The 23,329-nt window shown below is 37.4% G+C and overlaps 1 protein-coding gene across 4 annotated transcripts in view; it reads left to right on the forward strand.

Moving 5' to 3' along the window:
• MAP2K5 (mitogen-activated protein kinase kinase 5) overlaps positions 1-23,329 on the forward strand; it is a 258,213-nt gene that overhangs the window by 47,175 nt on the left and 187,709 nt on the right. For all 4 annotated transcript variants that reach the window (XM_017518933.2, XM_017518936.2, XM_017518941.2 and 1 more), the window contains exons 7-8: positions 1,828-1,876; positions 9,651-9,715. In XM_017518933.2, coding sequence (XP_017374422.1) covers positions 1,828-1,876; positions 9,651-9,715 — 114 coding nt within the window. The remainder of the gene's footprint in view (positions 1-1,827; positions 1,877-9,650; positions 9,716-23,329) is intronic.

Raw genomic sequence — 23,329 nt, forward strand, 5'->3', positions numbered from 1 at the left:
TTGAGACAGGGTCTCACTGCTGTCACCCATTCTGGAGTGCGGTGGCACAATTAACGGCCACCACAGCCCCAACCTCCTGGGCTCAAGTGACCTAAGTAGCTAGGATTACAGGCCCATGCCACCATGGCTGGCTAAGTTTTTTATTTTTTGCAGAGATGGGGCCTTACTATGTTGCCCAGGCTTGTTCTTGAACTCCTGGGCTCAAGCGATCTTCCTTCAGCATCCCAAAGTGCTGGGATTACAGGCTTGGGACACTGTGCTTGGCCCTTTTTGCTTTCTAATGTATTTATGATCTTAATGTCTTACTGCATTACTACCACTGCCACCGTAGTATAATAATAACCAGAACAGTGACCACCATTTATGGAACCCTTTAGCATATGCCCAGTCATTGGGCTGTATTTAAGGGTGAGAAGAGAATGGAGTATATAGAATAAGTGAGATGTGTCTGTGTTCTCAGGGAGCTCCCAGACTCTGCCATATTGGTGGGGGGGGGTATGGAAGGAAGAAAAACGTCTCTCTACAGACAATTAGCGCTGGTAGGTAGGTAAAGGGCTAAAGGAGATAGATTAAGCATAAAGTTAACAGGCTTTAAATCTCAAATAGAGCATTCCTAGGGAAGGTGCTATTTTATATGCTACTCTACTAGGCAGGTAGATGTTTATAGGTATAACTCGTTATAAGGCTAGATGACTTCAGAGCTCCCCTTGGCTACCATTCTTTCTTCAAGAAGTTCTTTCATGCCAGGTGCAGTGGCTCATACCTGTAATCCCAGCACTTTGGGAGGCTGAGGTGGGTGGATCACCTGAGGTCAGGAGTTCAAGACCAGCCTGACCAGCATGGAGAAACCTTGTCTCTACTAAAAATACAAAATTAGCTGGGCATGGTAGCACATGCCTGTAATCCCAGCTACTCGGGAGGCTGAGGCAGAATAATCTTTTGAACCTGGGAGGCAGAGGTTGCAGTGAGCTGAGATGGCGCCATTGCACTCCACCTTGGGCAACGAGAGCGAAACTCTGTCTCAAAAAAAAAAAAGGAGCTCTCACTAAACTCATCGACATGAGTGTTAACATAGTCATATATGTTCAGAAAACACTTTAATATTTCCTAAATAAGTCTGGGAGCTGAGTCTCATACCCATAGGAAAGGAAGAAAGCCAACTAAAATGTATTAATTTTATTTATAAAAACATGCCTACTATGGACAAGACACAGTGCTAGTTTTTTTGTAATATTTAATTTTCCTGGTTGCCCTATGAAATTGGTATTTTTCCCATTTTACAGATAGAGGAAATTGAGGTTCAGAGAGGATAATAACTTGTCCCAGATCACACAGCTAGTGAGTACCAGGGTTTATTTCTATACTTATTTGCTTCCCAGGAAGATGAATTATGATTTTTAACTGTGTAAGAGATGAGGACTTAAATTATCTATTTTGCCTTTTGAAGTTCTATAATCTTTGTTTGCTGTGAATATTAGTGCTTAGCAGATGAGATTGTCCACATGAAATTGCCTCTGAAAGACTATCTAAAGACAGTAGAATGAATGACCAAAAAATAGTCACCGAAGTAGTTGATAAAATTTTGTAGCTTCATCTTGACTGTAGGCTTCTTTATTGATTTAGATTACTAATAGGGTTTTAGTCTCTTTATTTGATACTTTTGGCATTTGGCCAGTTACTTTTGAAAAAAATTTATATTGGGAGAAGGATGTGAAGAGTATGCTCAATGCCTATACCTAAAAGAAATAGTGTATTTCAGTCTGGAATTTTCAGTGGTGTTCAGAGGTGTTGATGATCTTGCCACTAAAAATTATCTTTCCTTTTCAGCTTAAAGAAGTCTTCTGCTGAACTGAAAAAAATATTAGCCAATGGCCAGGTAGGTATTAATATATATTAAGATTTTCACATAGTAGTGTATTACTGTCCAGCTTTTGTATCCATAAGCTTATTAAACAGATAAAGAGTGTGAATTTCCTGTCATAAATGAATAACATGGCTTAATTTGATTGGCAGAACAATTTACAGGCCGTTTTTCAAACTGTGCTAATGGGTTTCACTCCCAGCAGATTGAAGTACCATGCACACACCCTGCTGCCATCTCAGTTTTTAAAAAGTTAATCAGTTCTGAACAAGTATGTCAACTCGTGGGTTGTTGAAATGGCCCTGCATTCTGAGGTGACTGTTTCTTTCATTATCTTTGGGGAGAAAAGGAAAAACCATTACTTTCTCACCTTCGTTCCTTCTTTTGTCCTGAAACTAACACTGGCTTTTTAGGGAAGTGGAGTGACAGCAGACCTTTGGCATATAAAATTCCCGGCCTTCAGGAGACCTTGGTTTGCCTAGTAGACTGGTCATCTAAAGCTGAATGACCTAACCCAGCCAGTGAGGGACAAACGGGCCTGCAGGCCAGTTATTTCTTAGTAATTTTGACTCAAGTAAATGGACACATCTGAAATAGTATAGTGCTTTTAAACATACACTGGTAAATTAAGCTACCTACAGGGTCCTCGATTCTTCAATAGCAACATAAATGCGTTTTAATGTTTGTTATAGTGGAAGCCCTTTGATAGCCTTGGAGGCAGGCGCCTGTCTATTGCGATCAAGCCTGCCTATTAGGCTCTATTGACTGAGACATCTGTGTCACTGCAAATAAAAGACTCTTATTGATTTTCTTAACTGCTGTTCACTTCCCGTCCATGTTTCGAAGGCTGAAATCTTAATTATCTCAGATGCTTATTCAGTGCCGTCACACGCTGACCTCTCCAAGCCTCATTGGCATTTCATGAATCAAGTACTTGTAGTGGAGCATGTCAAGAAGACAAAGCCAGGTCTTCATGCCTGTCCTTTAATATCACCTGTAACATTGTGGCCTAATAGATGTGCATGCCTTAAAACAGTGCTGTATGGTAGTGCTTCTGGAGGCCTTGCCCATTTAGCACACATTTCCTTGAATACAGTTAGAAGAAATTAAGTTGATCTGCTTCTGACACCTGATTACCATCCAGAGTATGTGAATTCTAGTCCTTAAATATCCTATATACAGCTAAGGAGAATCTGGTGGTGTATGTATAATCTTTGCAGTCTGAACATTTTAGATAGTATTTATCTAATACCTTTAACTTTCAGCAGCCAAAGGGTGTGTTTAGATTGAGGTCCACATCTATCTCCCCTCAGTGCCTTATATTTTGTTAGAACCAGTATATGTAAACCAAATCTGACTAAAAGCAAAAATATTGAGCCTAGGATATTTATGTATCTTCAACATGCTTGCATTCTAGTTACTAATTGTAATTTATGTATGAGTCACTTGTGTTCTTCAGCTGGAAAATATATTTCAAAATTGACATAAATTAAGAAGCTTTAACTACATTTGTTCAGCCCAGGCAATGGAAAATAACCTGTCATAGACTCTTCTTTCAAAAATGAAAAACAGTTTTTTCCACTGCAAAAAATAAGCATCCCGATATGCTCATAATGTTTTGACGGTAAACCTAGTACCATAGATGTCTTAGTGGCTTCAATTATGAGGTTCTCTATGGTGGGAGATGTCATGGCAAGGATTTTTGACACTTAAAGATTGTTTATTGCTTTCCTTTGGGAATGTGATAACCTCATATTAAACAATAGGACTTTTTTTTTTTTTTTTTAAATAAGGATTAGCCTTTCTTACATTTACTTGCACTCAAAAAATCCCCTCAAAAACCGAAAAACCCACCTTTGGAAGCTTTTAAAATGTCTCCTTCTACTAATTCCTTAATTCCTTAGTGCTATGGGGTAACTAAACAGTGAGTGAAATTGCATTGCAGTGAGGTACTATGCACAGTTGTTGGCATCAATAAATTTCTGGGCTAAACACTGAAACCACTTGATATGGAAGATGTAAGTCACATTTAATGATACTTTAACACTTGAGCATAGTTTTTTATTTTAGTGGTTTATGCTCTCAAGCATTAATAATGATTTGCCTTTCCACTAGCCTCCACTTAGATTTAATAAGGAATTCATATTAATCATTAAAAGAAAGGGACATGATTCTTCAAGATAATCAAATATTGACAAGTTAGAAATAGCTTTCTGCCTGGGTTCATTGATATAGGTTATGTGATATAAATATTTATTTCTTTTCTGTCACTCAGAGTAAATGCCACCAATTGATTCAGCATTGATATAGTGTCAACAGTTCATAAGAAACATTTGACTGGCCTGTGTTTTCCGATTAGTCTCTGCTCTATAAAGTGGGATTTACTAAATCTCTCCAATTGTCTGCTCATAGAGTGTGACTGCTTTCTGAAACCATTATTGCTTCGATTTGTGAAGCAAAGGTCTAGTGATGGGACTAGTTTCTGTCAGACCTTTACATATAAAATAAGGATTAATTGAGCATTTTTATTTTAATGATTTATAAGCAATAGGTACTGATTCTTCTTAATACAGACAGACAATAAGCAAAGAATATTTTCTTTGCTGGTTCATAATTGAATTCCATTTCATTTTTCCCATTAATTTCATTAGATCAAGCACTTTTTAAAAAGTTTAACATACAATCTTTGGAATGGAGACATTGTTTTCCTGTTAGCCCTTTTATGTTGAGGTAATTCCATTTTTCCAGCTTAAAAAAATAGAAGATATTTTTGGCATGTTTTATTGAGAGCTATAAATCAGTCGCACTGATGTGTTTTTCCTACTTCAGTTCTAGTGTGGCATCATCTGTTTAACATTGGCCCTTGATTTGAAACTGATTAGAAATAGCCCAGAGGGTCAATTTGAAGAATTTAAAAAGTGCACACTTACTCCAAAGGTAGTGACTTTGGCTTTTGCATCTCTAAAGTTATTTTTTTCTTTTTTTTTTTTTTTTTTTTTTTTTTTTTTTTTTTTTTTTTTTTTTTTTTTTTTTTTTTGTTTTTTCGATTTTATGGAGAGGGTGGCAGTATTTTCCAAATATAAATCTACTCAAATCAGATCTAGAACTAATTCTTGTCCAGTTATATCTTTTGGCTGTTATTTTGAGAACTTCAGAAAGCCTTTAGAAAAACTTCAAAAACCTTTAGAAAAACACTGACCGTTTTTCTAAAGGCTTAGGTGGTGGCTTATGCATGTAATCCTAGCACTTTAGGAGGCCCACTTGAGGCCGGGAGTTTGAGACCAGCCTGGCCAACATGGTGAAACCCCTTCTCTTTTAAAAATATTAAAAATTAGCTGGGTATGGTGGTGCACGCCTTTAATCCCAGCTACTCAGGTGGCTGAGGCATGAGAATCACTTGAACCCAGGAGGCAGAGGTTACGGTGAGCCAATATGACACCACTGCATTCCAGCCTGAGCAACAGAGCAAGACTCTGTCTCAAAACAAAAACAAAACCAAAAAACGAACAACAGGATCACCTTTTCATATTTAGGAAAAAAAAAGGGGGAGAATAGGTATCTATTGTAAAATTAGGTTTAAAAACTATTATTACTAGTATATGTAACTCTTAGATTCTTTACATATGAAGACTGAAACATGAATGAGACTGTGTATGTAAATCTAAACTACACAGCAATCCTCCTTTACCCACCCAACCCAACCTGACTGCCCATGGGTTGTTGCTGTCTCTGTTTCTTTTATGGCCCCTGCCTCTCTTGCAGCAGGAACGGAGCTCAGTGCCAGTCATTTCTCTAGGGTCATTTGCTATCTTGGCAGTTGACATGTAATTGTAACTTTTGTGGCTTTTTCTTCCTCCTCCCTCACATTTGTTATTCTGCCTTTTTTTTAGTCAAAACAAGGAAACTGGACTGTATTTAAAAACGACTCAGTATTGTTATTGAATAAAAATCCTTCACCTCTTTTCAAAAGAGCTGTTTGACTTTAAAAACGTTTTTCTTCTTAAACATCATAGCTAATGAAATTGCTTTTAACTGGTGAGTGTCTTTTAGTTGATTGTGTACCTTCCTGTGGGCCAGTGGCCATTGATAGGAATGTCCCTCCATACTTAACACCCGAGACAAACTGCTGAGCTATGATGTTGAACTGGAGTGTACTGAAAGACTGAGTTCTAGCCTTGACTAGCTGTTACTGACTAGTCATGCAATAAACCTAAGTGAAGTGGGCTAAGTGGTCTCAGGATGCTGTAAAATTCTGTGATTTTTAAAAAAATGATACTTGATCCCAACTGTAATATTTAAATACAATATTCCATAAGCTTATAAATATGACTTTCTTATATGATGAACACTCTTCCTGTGCTTCATTTTGAAAAGTTGAATTAATATTCCTATCTAAATGAAAAAGGCAAAAATACTACTAGTTGATTTTAGTCCCTTTAACGAGTTTTTCATAGTTAAGATCAATTAAATTAACCCATTTGATCAGAGATAGGAATTTCTAAAAATATTTTTTATAATCAATTCTTGGCCTCTGCTTTGTTTTTCCTATCCCTCCCAAATGTTTTTACATGAGGAGTATTTGTACAGCATAATAAAATTAGAAAATTTAAGCAAAAAGAAAAATAACCTGATATTTTTTAATATTAAAAAACTATCAGGCCAGGCGTGGTGGCTCGCACCTGTAATCCCAGCACTTTGGGAGGCTGAGGTGGGCTGATCACCTGAGGTCAGGAGTTTGAGACCTGCCTGGCCAACAGGGTGAAACTCCATTTCTACTAAAAATACAAAAATTAGCAAGGCATGGTGGCGCACACCTGTAATCCCAGCTGCTGGGGAGGCTAAGGCAGGAGAATCACTTGAACTTGGGATGTGGAATTTGCAGTGAACTGAGATAGCACCACTGCACTCCAGTCTGGGTGACAGAGTGAGACTTCGTATGCCTTCCCAAAAAAACTCCCCAAACCAAAAAACTCTCAATCAGTTCACAGGCCAAAGTTTGCATAACCTTAAAACTTTGTAGAGGGCCGGGCGCGGTGGCTCAAGCCTGTAATCCCAGCACTTTGGGAGGCCGAGGCGGGTGGATCACGAGGTCAAGAGATCAAGACCATCCTGGTCAACATGGTGAAACCCCGTCTCTACTAAAACTACAAAAAATTAGCTGGGCATGGTGGCGCGTGTCTGTAGTCCCAGCTACTCAGGAGGCTGAGGCAGGAGAATTGCCTGAACCCAGGAGCGGTGGTTGCGGTGAGCCGAGATCGCGCCATTGCACTCCAGCCTGGGTAACAAGAGCAAAACTCAGTAAAAAAAAAAAAAAAAAAACTTCGTAGAAACACATTGTAGGAACACTTTAGTCACTTTTTATGGGTACTATCTAAGTGACATGGTTCTAGAACTTGCTCTTCAAAAAAAACTTGCTTTTTATCTTTATGAGACTCTTGCAATCCTCCTGGTTATCTGAAGGATTCTATATTTGTCTTGATTTTTTTCCATCCTTGAATTTGCTTAGACAGTGATTAATGCACATGCACATACCCTTGCAACAAACATTCTTCCTCTCCCCTTCTCCTCCCTGCACTCCTTCCCCGCCTGCACCCTGACAGTGTTGGATGCCTACCACTCCTTGTTAGGTTGGAGTGCTGGGAATGTGAATTGGGTAGCTTCTTCCCTTCTCTTTTTAACGCTAGTGGATATCAGTGGTAAAAAGACTATGATACCAGGATTATACCATTTGAACATGCTCAGAGACATGCCATACCTACCCCTTTGCCTATGAAGTAGTGGAGGGGATATGACTGCAGACTGGGGTCCCTCCTCAGCCTAGACCCTATCTGCTACATAGCAGCTTCCAACTTATGCTTAAATCTTTGTGCCACAAATTCAGAATTTGTGTACTTGAATGAGTGAAATGTCTCTCCTAGAAATTTATGTCAAGCCAGGATGAGAGTGCAGCTTGTTAGTTAATAGTACAAATCAGGTTGTTAGAGACAACGTTTAGATTACCTAGAGAAATGTTCTAAGGGAATTAGCCCAGTGGCCTATTTGTGCCCACCAATGGATACTGCTGTTTACCTATCCTTCATCGATCTAAGTTACCCAAACAGCAACTCTGCTAGTTTAGCATCTCGTCACTTTATGTGCTACTTTTCGTCATGCTGCTTTAAAATTTATCATTCCATTCAGAATAATGAGGTTTTATTTTCTCTATACCACATCTTTTATACAGCTTAAAATATTTTTTTCTGTATTAGTAATATAAAAAAACAGATGAACAGAATTCCCCTCAAATAGGAAAATAGTTGCCAATTGTTCTGGTTTGTCTTTCATTACTTCACTGACCCTAAATATAGTAATTAGCTGATTTTAAATTGCATCAGTCTGGTTGTACTACAATTAAATTGGGTGCTGAATTGGCCTTTACACATTAATCTGTCAATATTCTTTTAGGATTGGTAAAACAGCTTGGAAAGGAAGCTGTTTCTGTTACCTGCGTTGTACTCTAATTATCACAGCTCTCTGAAGCCTCAACTTCAGAAATGTGTAGAGGGAAAATATTTCCCTAGGTAAATGAACCCTTGCTTTATTCAATTGGTGGAAGTTTAGGGTAGAGCAAAATATTTAAAGCTTTACTATACTGGTCTGAGAGCAAACTATTTTTTTTCCAAGTGATATTGAATTAAAAACTCCATCCATTTTCTGCCCATGCAAGGCAGTGCAATTCCCTGGAAATTGATTTTTTTTTTTCAGGGCTTACTGTGGCTTTTCCCAAGCTTTAGCTCTATGGAAAATGACACCTTTATTAAATCCACTTAGTGAATAAAGTTGGCAGTTAATTTTTAAGCATCTGGACCAGTGTGTAGAAAATTACTGAATGTATCAAATAAAGTCTGACTAGTCTTAAAGTCATTTGATAAATAATTATATAGGGAGCTCTCTACAACTCTTAAAACATTTTTTTGTGGGCACTAACATAATTCACCTACTATTCCTGATACAAATTTGTGGTATAATAGGTTTTTTAGAACCTTGGAAAACATGCAAACTGTTTTATATATTAAGTTCTGAAAATGACTTATATTTAATAAAAATTACATGCCGATGTATTTTTCCTTTATATGTTATAATATTTGACTATATGTGCATCTTAAGTACACTAATTTGGTACTTTTCCATCTTTATAATGTGATTTCTACCTAATATTGCTGTATACTAGTTTGTTATTTGCAGAGAAAGCTGTATCTACTCTAGGAAAATCATAAACATTTAGTTTGTTAGGTGTTAATTATGGAGATCATCTGAGGAGTTTTCTAGGGCTGATTTATTTACAGATCATGCATTAGATTACTGAGAGAGAGAGAGAGCGTGTGTGTGTGTGTGTGTGTGTGTGTCTGTGTGTGTCTGTGTGTGTGTGTGTTGTCGTCTTCCTAAGTTTGACTTTGGTTATGTGCAGTGCTCTTTGGCATTGGTTATATGCAGTCCTGCAGACTATTTTCTTATCAGTATCTCTGACCTGACCCTTTTGAGCTATGTTATATCATTCCATTTTGACACCTTTTATCAAACTTTAATGAAATGACCCAGGCAAACAAATTGTCATTAAACTTTCCATCACTTTGTCCCTTGGTATCGTCTTTTATAAATTGGACAGCAAATGTTGTATTGATCTTCTTGTTCTTGCAGCTGAACTTGAAATGACCCAGACTGCTTGTTGTTTATGGCCCAGAGTTGCTTTTCCTTGACATTTCCATCCACAGCATGACACCCTTTTTGTTTTTCTTTCTTTCTTGTGGAGATGAATGAACAAGACATACGGTATCGGGACACTCTTGGTCATGGCAATGGAGGCACAGTCTACAAGTGAGTAGTCAATTTTGTTTAAGCTTTCTATCCACTTTTCCAAATACTGAGTATCCAAGTTCTCTGTGATGAAGATTTTTAAATGACCACTAGCACTTAGATTTTATTTCCATATTTGACTCCAAAATTCTGCAAGACATCTATTTTCTCAAGAATTGCCTGGAAAGTGCATTTATATTGCCTTTTTAATATTTCCGTGTCTGCATCTCTCCTGAGTGTGTAGTTAATAGTCTGCCGTTAGTAAGTGTACCTTTAACTGGCCTGAAGTTTAATGCATTTTTTTCCTTTGCTTTTTAACACTATTATTATTATTATTATTATTATTATTAACTTGCTAGCACCCTACACTAGTCCCCTGCCTGTTTACAGTTATGCCCAGTGGAAGCCAGACCTTATAAATACCATTGCTTTGCCCTGTGTCAACACTGTAAGTTATTAAAAAGCCTTCTTCCTGTTGTATTTTCTTCTCTCCTCACCCTGCTCCTCTGAGAGAATTTCTACACATTGATGAGTATGTTAAGTTATAAAGTTCTCCCAAATTCCAGTTGCAGTGATCTTACCCCAAAGGAATGCTCATTTTCATATTAAAAAATGCTAGCCATAAAAAACAGTTCTCCAACAGGGAAGTCTTCTTATGCAGTAGTGCAAAGTTTAAACTACATAATGTAATATCTGGTACTTAATAGTCTGCAATGGTGTATGAAAAATATTCCACTAGGAATTAAAAAATCCATACTCTGTAAGAAAGCCCTGAGGGAATAATAAAACTTTCCTCTAGAGAGCTGTTTTCCATGTACACACTAACCCTGTATCGCATTATGGTTGTGATATCAGATCACAACCACAGATACTTTAACGTGGATATTAATATGTATTTCCAGAATTGTAAAATAATTAACTTATTTTCTAATTGGTTACCCATGTTCTTAGAATTTTAAGTTCTGAATAACCGCATGAATACAGATCAAAAACTGCCCTATTCTATGACCATGAAGGTTTACATCCTAAAATCCCAGAACATCCCTTCTTACTGATGCAGCCTTGGTATAGAATTTGATTTCTCAAGCTTAGAAGCTCTTTTGAAGTCATTTGGTCCAGTAACCCATTCAGGGCTTCAGTGTCCCCTGCAGTTACAGCCAAGATGTGAGTCCTTTCTCCTGAATATAGTCCTTTAAGAACTTATGTTCACATGTTTGGATTGTTTTTTCCTGCAGATGATTGAGCATTATGAACGGTTGGTCTGAAAGTGAAGTCCTTCCGCTATGATAATTCAGAGAAATAAATAATGACATGTTTCTTACATGTTTCTTGGGCCTTGGGCCTGGCCCTGAAAATGGAGGCCCAATGTGTCTAATGAATTTTACAGCTACCATTCTCCTTCCCTGGATCATACTAGCATTTCTTCCCACACAACCTCCAGTATAAATGGTATCTTTTCATCTTAGTCTTCTCTTCCTTACTGCCTGACTTGGATTTTTACCGTGTTCTGAAGGTTCTTGAGTTCAGGTACCTATAGAAAGGAAAGAGGAAGAAGGAACATGTATACTCTGATTTACTTCTATTGAGATCACTGGAAAGAATACTTTTCAAAGCTTGAAGCCTCGTTCTTAATGCCTTTGTGCTGATAGCCAAATATAATACACAAGAGACATTTCTGGCAGCTCTTTGTATTCCTTTTGTTGACTTCAAATGGAAATCAAAAGTGTGTCTTTAGACTCCTAACCTACTTATCTGTGTTATTTCACCAAACCTTTAGTTTTACATCACTAATTGAAGGTCTATTGTGAATTTACTATTCTAGCTTATTCTAGAAGGGAAGAAGCCTAAGACCACAAAACCCCAGCAGAATTTTTACTAGACATAATATTCTATCTAGATGTTGAAATTTTAATCCTTTATTTTGAAACATAGGTTTATTTTTTAAATTAATTAATTAATTAATTTTGAGATGAAGTCTCGTTCTCTTGCCCAGGCTGGAGTGCAGTGGTGCGATCTCAGCTCACTGCAAACCTCTGCCTCTCAGGACTCCTGCCTCAGCCTCCCGAGCAGCTGGACCTACAGGCATGTGCCACCATGCCCAGCTAATTTTTGAATTTTAATAGAGATGGGGTTTCGAACTCCTGACCTTGTGATCTACCTGCCTCAGCCTCCCAGAGTGCTGAGATTACAGGCATGAGCCACTGCGCCTGGCCGGGTTTATCTTTTAAAAGGGGGAGTGTACAGAGAAGTAGAAAAAACATGCTGATCCCCCAAGGGAAAATTAAAACGTGAAATTATGTTAATGTTGTTTTTAAAATTATTATTTTAAATTGTGGCGAAATACACATAACACAATTCACCATTTTAACCATATTTAAGTTTATGGTTCGGTGACATTAAGTACATTCACATTGTTGTGCAACTGTCAACACCATTCATGCACAGAACTCCTCATCCTGCATGACTGAAACTCTCCACCATTAAACAGTAACTCCCCTTTCACTCTGTTGATGTTGTTTTTAGCTAAGAAGCATCGCTAGAACTTCTCCTTTCTTTAGGGCTGCTATATCAAAGGGACCATTCTTCCACATGTCCTTGGCACAAGTTTTTTAATTTGTTAGAATGCTGTGTGTGACGTTAGCAGCTTATCCTAAGAACTCATTTAGCTACCATTGCTAATGCTACTGTGAGGGTTATAAGTTGTAATGTTTTTGACATGATTGCTTATGGATGGTAAATTACAATATCTTGATAATTTTAGTGCTTATTTAGTAGATTTCTTATACAAAGAAATTTCATGGTCGGTCACAGTGGCTCATGCCTGTAATCCCAGCACTTTGGGAGGCTGAGGCGGGTGGATCATGGTCAGGAGATAGAGACCATCCTGGCTAACACAGTGAAACCCTGTCTCTAGTAAAATACAAAAATTAGCCTGGCATGGCGGCATGCACCTGTAGTCCCAGCTACTCGGGAGGCTGAGGCAGGAGAATTGTTTGAACCTGGGAAACAAAGGTTGCAGTGAGAAGAGATCGCAACACTGCACTCTAGCCTGGGCAGCAGAGCAGGACTCTGTCTCAGAAAAAAATAAAGAAGAAACTTCATTTACCATATTGCCTGTATGATTCTTAAGAGGGGAGGTGAAGATGCCAAATTGCGTAACCACTTGTCATTGATCATTGGGTGTCATTTTTGCCTGGGCTTCGGCTTGTATTATTGTTCTTATATCCCTGGGTTTTAGTACAGCACAAAGAAGTGGTACAATCATCAAAAAATGTGGATCTACTTTACTAATGTCTATAAAGTAAGCGTTTGATATGTTATGATTGAGTTTCTTCTACACTAAGTTTACCTTAATGGTATTGATGATAAAAATTGTGGGTTTTCAAACGGAATGATTACATTATAGGCTATGCTACATAAACTAGATGAAGAAAATATTGGAAAATCCACTCATTGGTAACAAAACTGCCTAATGGGCTTATTCCATTTTTTTCTTTAAAGTGTAATAAAGCTAGTAAGTACAAAGCAGAAGTTTAATAATGCAGTCTTACTTCACTTGATGGAATGTTGGGAATTTCAAGGGATGTTATAATCATGTGTAATTACCAGGTATATTATTTAACAATTGATACATTTTCCTACTTTAAGTATAGATGTCCTTCACAGTTGTGCAATATGAAATTCGAGCCCCACACATTTAAACTAAATAGTAACATGAATTCTGTGTGCTATCCCCTGATTAGCTGTGTTCTATATTATGAGAGTGACTTAGGTAATTTTAAGTTGATATTTCTTGGATTACAAATTTGGGCTACATGGAATGTGAAGGAATTCCTTAAAGTGTGGCCCAAGCCTAGGAAGAAGAAAAGTTTAGGAAAAGGTAATGAATATATTTTTGTTGTTGCCCCATTTCCTAGAGTGCTGCAAGTTGCTGAATCCTGCCTCTGTCACTAATTAGCTGTGTAACCTTCAGCAAGTATGTGATGTCTTATGCTTCAGTTTTCCCATCTGTAGGATGGGGATAATAGTAATATCTAGGTTGTTGTGAGGTTAAATGAGATGATCCATAAAAGGCTTAGCACTATGACTGAAACTTATTAAATGTTAACTACTGGTAATGGTAGTACTAATAATAGAAAAATGATTTACATTCTGTACTTCCTACCCTGACTTGGCCATGGGACTCTTTTTGATGAACATCTATAAACATCTCACAGAATTATTGTTGTATTGAATTAACTTTGAGAAATCCTGCCTTTATGTTACACACGTTATACGTCTATGTTTTCTTCTATTCTGTAGTTGTTTGATAAATAATGATATCTTACATATTATCTTCAATGATTTTTTTAAGTTTCAAAATATTTTTTAATCCTAATTTATTTTCGGATTGCTATAGGACAGCTGGTATAATGTTAAGCCCATTTTACCAGTGAAAAAACTAGGGCTTGTCATGTGGCCATTCAGCGGGAAAGCCAGATCTCTACACAGCATTTCTTTTCTTTTTGCTTGGTGTTCTTCCCCCCGGGCAGTGTTGTCTCAAGGTCAAGCAGAGTCCATTTTGTTTTCTTGTGTTTTCTCATGTACCCAGCACAGTTTTAAGGATAAAATAGATCCTTAGTACGTCTTGGCTGAAATGACAATGAGGCAAGTAGAGGTTTTAGTGGGGCTCTTTAATTGAATCTTCCTCATATCTAGCTACTTTGAGAGGCTGTACAACATTCACTTAGAAGAAGTGGAATACCCAAACTAAGGAGATTGATATTCGCATGATTAACTTTCTTTAAGATGTTAAAACTTTCAGTGTGTACTATCTATTAACTCACTGGTCACTGTCTCCTTTTCTTGGATAGTATGTCACATGGAAATGAAAGTAATTAACAGGAACAGTTACTTTGTAAACATTGTTTGATTCCAAAGCCAGTCTCTCAAACTGCTTCCTTGGCATATCATTTGATGGCGTCACTCAAACTTTGGGTATAGAAATGAAGTAATATTTAACTTGTAGGATTAAATCATGCTAGGTCAGTTAGCCAGCAATCACCGAAGGATTATCTTCTATATTATTTTTTTCTTAAAGCCAGTTGTTCAAGCTATGACTCATATTTTTAGCTTTGGGGCCAGATGTTTGAAAACTGAATTTTCTACCTCGAGCTCCTTCCCACAGGATGGAATAAGAGTCTGATCTGGACTTGAGGTAGAATTTTCTCAGTGATATAATGGGTAGTATATGTACTGCCTTGATGGTGTTTTGAAGATTGGAAGTATATCGTTATTTACGAATTAATTTGAACCTACCTAGAGACAATAAGAGGAGGGAGGGGATTCTAATTCTCAAAGGTGTTGGTCTCTTCTCCTTTCTGTTGCCTTATCTAAAAAGAGATATTTGCTGGGCAGTGGGCTGGGGATGGTCCTTCGAGGTGACAACTGAGATCCTGTGGCTTATTAGATTGTGTTTTGCACTTGTGATATGACTGTAGAGGCCAACTAAAACATTAAGTTAGTGTTTGGGGGCCGGAATCATATTAACTCATTAGAGTAACATGATTTATTTAATGAAAATTAGAAACACTGATGGTCATTTATATAAAATGAGAAGGTGCTTAAATTGTCTAATTAAATGCTGTTTAGTAAACAGAATATTTCAAAACATTGAATTCCTTAGGGGAAACAGAATGCAAAGAGTCCTTGATAGCGAAAATATTGGGAACCACATAGTACCTAGAAAACCTGGACTTCCTCTTTCACCTGCCAACCTGAAGATGTGAAACTTGAAGAGGGAGCAAGAGGTCTGGACGCAGCTTCACTTGTGGCTATGTCAGTGGCCCTTTACTCCTTTATATATTTTTCCATGATGTATATTTTGTAAATTAAGAGTAGTTTTTAAATGGTTTTAAAATTGACCTGAAAGCTAGGATGATGGTTTGATTTATTTTGACTTTAAATTTCTAATCACATAAAGAGTCTTTTCCTTGCAGGCAAGATCATAATTTAAACATGCAAACAAGACATCATCCTAATGCAAAATTAAATGTTTGTATATGGCTGGATTGCATTATAGTATCATGTGACAAGCAAAGATATTAATGTTTTCAGAAAATCAATGAATATTTGTCAAATAAAATTAATTACGTATGTTTCCTTTTCTCCTTCTCTCAGCATTCACTGTTACAGGTTTGTTTTGTACGATAATGTGTATTGTATTGATTCAAACCTAAGGAATGAACCTGAGCTCATGGTTCTCTGCACCTTTCCCACCTTTGCTTTTCCCCACCCCTCCATGTTCCTATAACTTCACACATGCTCATATCCATTATGGCAATGATGGATTATTGGCATTCAGCCAACATGACAGGATGTCACAGGTCGCTGAGCAGAGATTTTCAGACTCTGTTTCCACATGAATTAACTATTATTGAAAATGTTTATTGAGATTGAAGTATTGATCATTTTCTGCTAACCTTGGCTTAAGGGAAGGAAGAAGAGGCAGTAGCTTTTGAAAGACACTAAATTTCATTTTTAAAAATCTCATTTATTTAGCCTTTTTTTCTTTTTGTTTTATAGCCTTTATTGTTTTATTGCTTGGAAAAGGGTATCTTGGTTTTATTTTTTATGACAGTATAATTATACTTCAGAAATGCACTTGATTACTATGGGTAACAAAATTGTTCTAGTATATTGGTTTGGCCAATATTGCTATACAAACAACTTTTCAGTCAGTTGAGTCTGGTAAAAATCAATACATTATGGTAATATTTCAAGTAAGAATTTGCTGAATCTAAGTGTTTCAACCTCATCTCCTTTCAGGGAAAAAAAAAGTTTTGAAGTGTCAAGACTTCTTTCTAATGTTTTAATAAAAATCTTTTATTTATAAAGATGTTTAAAGTCCCCAGCAAAAGTGGTTGTGAACAGGTAAACGTTACCTTAGCACACTTCTGTGTTATAGGGTGGAAGAGATCTAGTTTCCATTTGAAATCTATTCCCTGCCACACCAAGAAGGCATAACATCAGGGATTGACATAGTGTCTGTCAGTTTTGGATTCTGGATTCCTGTATGTAGTTCTGGATGCTGAGTTTACAGACATGTGGACAGTTCAGAGAGCCCCCAGAGGAGCAATGGAGAGAATAATGAGGGATCAGGGAATTGTGCCTGTTCAGTCCTTCATTCATCTGTCCAGCAGCCAAGTTCTGAGTGTGTGCTGTGTGGAGGATACTGTGTCAGATGCTGGGGACAGCCTAGCCTTATAAAACTTGTGTCTGGATAGATGCAGAAGTTCTGTCCCCAAGTGTGCACAGGACCTCACAGTCTGGACCTCCTGTCTATGTATGGTGCACAGATCTGGGGGGCTGAGGAAGGAATGATAGCTTTTAGCTCTTTCCTCAGGAAGGATCAGGAAAGGCCTCATGGAGGAACTGGCATTTGAGCCAAGAAGTGTTTGAAAGGAATTGGCTAACTTTTCTCTGAGGAAGAGAAGACTAAAGGGCTCCATGACAGCTGATTTAAAGTTGGAAGGGCATTTCTGTAGATGAGGAACAGGTTTGCTTTGTGTTCTTCTGAAAACTAGACAGAAATTGCCTGTCTTGAATGTCTCTGTGATAGTCGGCCTTTGGTTAGTGATTAATGTACTCTTTCTACTCTTCTTCCCACTGGGTTGTGTTCCCTGGAGGAGAGTCATGTCTAGGGTATCTTGGTGGGAGTCCTCACAGGGCCCAGCATGGTGCCTTACCTGGTGAGTGTTACAGGGATTTACCTGCAGAGGCAGATTCTTCACATCTTAAGGATGGACACAATGTGGTGTTCATTGCTAGGTGACTCTGGGAAGTGGTGAACTCCCCTTCCTTAAGCAGAATGATGTGGCTGTTGTTCAGAACTGCTGAGAAAAGATTTCCCTCTTAAACTTGGACATGAGATGACTGCACAGGTTTCTCCCAAGTCTAAAGTCCCAGAACTGAATTCGGCATTCAGTTACCACAAAAATCTTATGTCAGGTGTTGCGTGGTTTTGTTTTGTATATGTTCATTTATTCACCGAACATCCTGTCACTGTGCTGAGGACTGTTCTCAGAACTTGCAGTCCAGTCGTGAACAAGATAGGCAAGGTCCATATTCGGAGCTCACACCAGTGGGGCACACAATAATCAAGACAATAAATACTGAAGTAAGATTATATCAGACCTTGCAAGTTCTATAAAAAATGTAGAAGAGATGCTCAGAAAGACCTGAGGAGGTGCTGTTTGAGCTGAGACCTAAAGACAGGAAGGAATCAGTTAAGGCACATTGTGGGAGAAGAAACCTGTAGGCAAAAGTAACCACTCAGGCAGAAGCCCTAAGACTAAGATAGACGTGAACTTGTGTAATTGGAGTTGAGTAAGCTCTGGGGAGGGTGGAGAGATGGACAGGGCTTGATCACTCTGGGTCTTTTAGTCCTTGCGAAATCCTTGCTAAGTAGGTAAGTTACCTGCTTTTTACTTATGAGAAAGATAAAGCTTGGAAGGGCTAAGTGGCATGCCCAAGATTGAGTCAAGTCTAAAACTCAGGTCTTCTGACACCTGCTTCCCAATCCAAGGTTTTTCTGTTTGCCATTCAGTCTCTAAGTTTCCTAATTTTTAACCCAAATTGTTTTTGGATGGAAGATATAAAATCAGTGTATAAATGTAAAAGTCAGTGATATATCATCTTGAGGTGTTAATTTTAGAGGCTTTTTAGTAAATGTTAAAATAACCATTTCTTGGCTGACAGCTAAGAGAACATAACTTGTTATCTGGCCTACCCTTTGGGTCTCCTTACTTACCAAAAACTTATAATTTAATAATTGAATCTCTGGATTAATTATATGGTTGTGCTAGTGGAGGTGGTGTATTTCTTGATTTATAAGACACATTAAATTTTTTATAGCTATTTTACAGTATTTGATGTGTTAGAAAATTGTAGTCTCTTGGTTGGCATATTGCACGAGCAAATATTTGTATACCATAGCATCTAGGGTATTTACTTAAATTGCTTTTTTGGAAAATAATTCACTGGAAAGTCCAAAAGGCATTTACTGTGTATAACTTTCTGCCACAATTTTTTTTTCTTTGCTCTGTCATTGGTTACTTTGATGTAGGAGACCATGTTTCTGTTAAATTGCTGCCTTACTAGAGTGAAATATGTTTAGGTTCTTATTTGTACACTAACATTGAATTGGAGGAGCAGGTTGTAAAATTATAGGGGGAAATGGCAACAGAGATTTAGGTTGTGGGTACTAAGCATTAATTAAAAGAAAAACATTAATTTGCTTTTTAAATGTGACTTTATATCATATTGTCTTCTTGACCCTAAAATTTCCATACTATTCCTTGTCAGTATGGCAAAAAGAAAGAGAAAGAGAGTAAAGTACTATTGCTAGAAGCAGTTAATGGTTTTTGTTTTGTGAATTTAAAGGATAAAATGAAAAAGGTTCATACAAAATTAGAACTTGCTTTAGGGCACAATCAATATTGCATTTTAACAAGCTTAATGTATTTGGAAGATATGTATTGTGTGAGGTTCTCAAACATACCAATTCTATTACGGCGGTTAACTGTAGCAGCAAAATGTAACAATATACTTAGTCAATAAACATAAAACTCATTAAACCATAATTAAATTTTCAGAAAAGTTATCTAAAAACTATGAATAAAATAAGTTTTTACATGGCCTAAGCAACAGAATATATATAGCCAATGAAACTTTGTAAGCGGTGGAGAAAACCATACATGGGATAAAATTATAGAATGAATTTTTATCTTAGTTAAAGTTGAGTTCGTGTACACCATTTATTTCTTTTCTCTTTTAACTTCTTTTGGAGGTGATTCTTAGTATTTGTAGAGCACAACAGCTGGGGTAACTGACTGAAGGTGCAAATGAGAAGTTGCCCTGCTCTTTTGCAGTCTCAAGGGAAATGTTTCAAGGCCCTGCCTGCCTCCATACATGCAAGATGGAAGAGGCACTGAGAGTCACAGTGGTTGTGTATACGTTTCCACAGTGGGCCCCAATCACAAGCCTCGTGTTATGGTCCCAGTTGTGTGAGAATGTAGCTGAGCACAGTAGGTATCGCCATCCTCATTTGATTTATGAAGAAACTGAAACACAGATAAATGAATGGGTTTCCCTGAGGATTCAGAGCAAGTCAAAGATAGGACCACCACTGAAATCCAGGCTTTCTTACTTCTTAGTCCGTTCCTAGTAAATAATTACAGGTTGGCTCTATGAGTTGCTGAAATAAGCAGAATATATGCAGACCTGAGAATCTCTGCCAGCTGTCTCTAAGCAGATATACTTCAGTTGTACTTTGCATTTTTATTTTGTGCACCAGGCACATGTATCTTATAGAAGACCCATATGAACACATAGCTGTTGCCCTTCCTCCTTCCTTCCCTGGAACTTGTAATCTTTGAATAACTGATTAGCCCAATGTCAGAAATGTTTATGCTGATCTCTGAACCTCAGTCAGTTCAGCAGATGACTCCCTGGAAATTTTATCTTTGGTTTTCTTTTTTTTCACTGCTATAAGTTTGTGAGTTAGTTTATGAGTGTATTTAAATCATTTCTGGAATCTAAATATTCTGGGCTTGCTGGTCTTTATAAGGAAGTTAGTTTCCCTCCCCTCACATAGACCGCTTTCTGCTTTCTCCTCCTATTTATCATATTTTAAAAGCATATGTGACACTGTTAAGTTTTAATCTTCTAAATGGATTGGAGAATAGCACCTTCCCTTGACTGACCTCAAAGGGTTTTAAAAAACAGAATTTTACTTAATTTTTAAGGGAGAATGTTCTAACACAGTTTATATATTTTTGGAATTCAACAAATGTATCTCAAAAAGAACATTGGCAGAATTGAGTTTAAAGTCCAAATACTTTGCTTTTGTTGTCCAGAACATAGCTCATCAATGTAGAGGCATAGTATCATGTGCAGGGAAGTCACCCAGATGCCTTCTTATTATTGGTTTAAAGATGACTGTCCCTTGATGGTATAAGATATGATGGTAGTTTGTGTTGTTCAGTTTTTATGTTAAAGGAAAAGGTCTCCTGGTTTCTTTTGACCCTAGTCATGATATGCCCATTTCACGAAGTCTTTTATGCACAAAAGTGCACAAAATGAAGATAAAGTGCCTCTCTGTCGCCTGACAAAAGCCATTTCTTTGCAGAATGGTAGCTGCAGCGAAAGTAAATAAATGAATGGACAGCAATCACAGCCTAGTTGATGAAACTGTTCAATTAAAGCACAGGCATTTACATGGTGTAATTTCCCTAAATTGCCAATGAGCCCCTTTAGACACAACCAGTGTTCAAATTGATTTCAGCATTGATTTTGGCTGAAGCTGATAAATTTCTGCTTGTTAGTTAAAGTAATTTTGCAGAAGACTTTGTACCGTAGTATTGAAGTGTTCATTTAGCTGATGGTTAAAAGAGGAGTTATTTACAGAGGGCTCTACTGTTGTTCTGAGATGGGACAATTCCCCAATCATCTTTTACTTTTAATTTTTTAGGCTTCAGTATACCAATCAATAGGTGATTGAAACTGATTAAAACTTATCCAACCAGCTGCCTATGGCAGTTTAATTAGAAGCTGGATGATTCTTAAATTAAAGTTGTCTTATTTTCATTGCAAAGCTATCTTCCAGAAGAGTAAGGGACTAACAGTGCTGAAAACTTAAAAGATTGGCCTTGCTAAGGTAGCTTGCAAATGTTAAATCACTCCATAGTTATTCCTAAGACAATTCAAAAATGTATCAGAGAGTTTGCTTTTATGGAGATTAGAAGTAATAATATGCTTACATGCCAGCCAAGGAATGTTTGTTTCATTTGGTCGAAGAGATTACCTATAGTATAATGATATATGTGAAAGACCAGCTATTTGGGATATATCTATTATTTCATAAGCAAGATGAATGCTTGAGCTTATTTTTAAACACTGTAATGCAGGATGAAACTAGCCATCATGATATCCTCTGCATCTGCCCCCTGGAAACTATCAGCTTTGAATTTATATTTTTATTCTGTTTTGAGGTCTTGATTAAAATAAATCTCTCTTGAATGAAAAACAAATATTTTTTTATAAGTCCACGTTGACTTGTCAACAGTATTGTGGGCAGGATTATAGAAGAGAGATTTTTGCTCCTCCTCAGCTCCCTAGGGAAGCTTCCCCATACTCATTTTATCTAGTGTGGGACAATTTCTTGAGTTTTTAATGGAAATGGGTTAATATTTTCGTCATAGGGGACATATTACATCTGGTATTACAGGGAAGAAGGGAAGAAATGGCTCACTTTTCAGAGGTGCATTTACTCTTTGACCCACTAGGGTACTATTTAGTGTTCTAGAAGAGGTAATTTAGTAAATTGTACCCCAGTGGCCTGAAAAAGTTAATGCAGGTCTGAAAAGTGAGCCATTCAATCGATTTTCCCTATTGCTTTTAAAAAAGCAATCCGGACCATATCCGGAGAATGTTGAAGACAACTGAAATTACAGGATCTAGAAGCAACCAGTTTATTTTCACACAAAGCTTGTTGGTACATGCACAGGATTTGGCTTCGGAGTACCAGAATCTACTTCCCACTCCAGTGCTTACAGAGAGGAATCTTGAAGCAGTCAGTAACCTCACCAAGCCTTGGTTTCCTCATCAATGAAGTGGGGATAATAGTAATATCTACCTCACAAATTTTTGTGCAAATCAAAAAACTTTACGTAAAATATTTTGTTAACTATAAAGCACAATAAAATATTAATTATTAGAATAAGGAGGTTTTTTGAAGTAGCTGTTTATGTATCTGATTTTAGAAAGTAATTTCTTCTTAGTTTTCCCAGAAAATGTAAACAGAGATTACACGGTTATCAAGTTGTTTCAGGAGAGTTTCCTAGCTAGTTAATCCTCAAGGTATTTCTATTTTTCCCCCACAAATATTACCTAACTATTCCATTTCTTTCCTTCATTCTCATCATTAGGCTTTATATCTCTTGCTGCTCTGTTTGCCCACTACCTTCTTTCAGAATCCTTGATCAGGAGATCAGTATGACTGCAGCTTCCTTGATCTCAAAGGTATTCAGACCATATATTAAAAGACATTATTCTGGTTGATGTGGCGAGTGTTAAAGGCTTGAACCAGGTCACGTCAACTTATGGAAGAAATACGGAGGTAGTGATGACCACATTAACTCTGAGGCAGGTGTGGGAGTAGAAAGGGGAAGAAATGAGCAAATGTAGAGTTACAGTAATTTTCTCTTGAAAATCTAACTTAGCCAAGTTCCCCATATCATAGATTAGGTTGATTTATGAGCCCTATGTACAGTCAGTATCTTGAAATTAATATCTGTGACCTAATAACATATTTGACTGGAGACCTAAACAGTTTGAGGGGCTCTATTTCTTTTCTTTTCTTTCTTTTTTTTCCCCCTTAGATGGAGTTTTCGCTCTTGTTGCCCAGGCTGGAGTATAATGGATGATCTTGGCTCACTGCAACCTCTGCCTGCCGGGTTCAAGTGATTCTCTTGCTTCAGCCTCCTGAGTAGCTGGGATTACAGGCGTGTGCCACCACGCCTGCATAATTTTTTGTATTTTTAGTAGAGATGGGGTTTTGCCATGTTGCCCAGGCTAGTCTTGAACTCCTGACCT

Source organism: Cebus imitator, unplaced genomic scaffold (assembly GCF_001604975.1).
Source record: "Cebus imitator isolate Cc_AM_T3 unplaced genomic scaffold, Cebus_imitator-1.0 Scaffold715, whole genome shotgun sequence".
Taxonomy (NCBI): Eukaryota; Metazoa; Chordata; class Mammalia; order Primates; family Cebidae; genus Cebus; species Cebus imitator.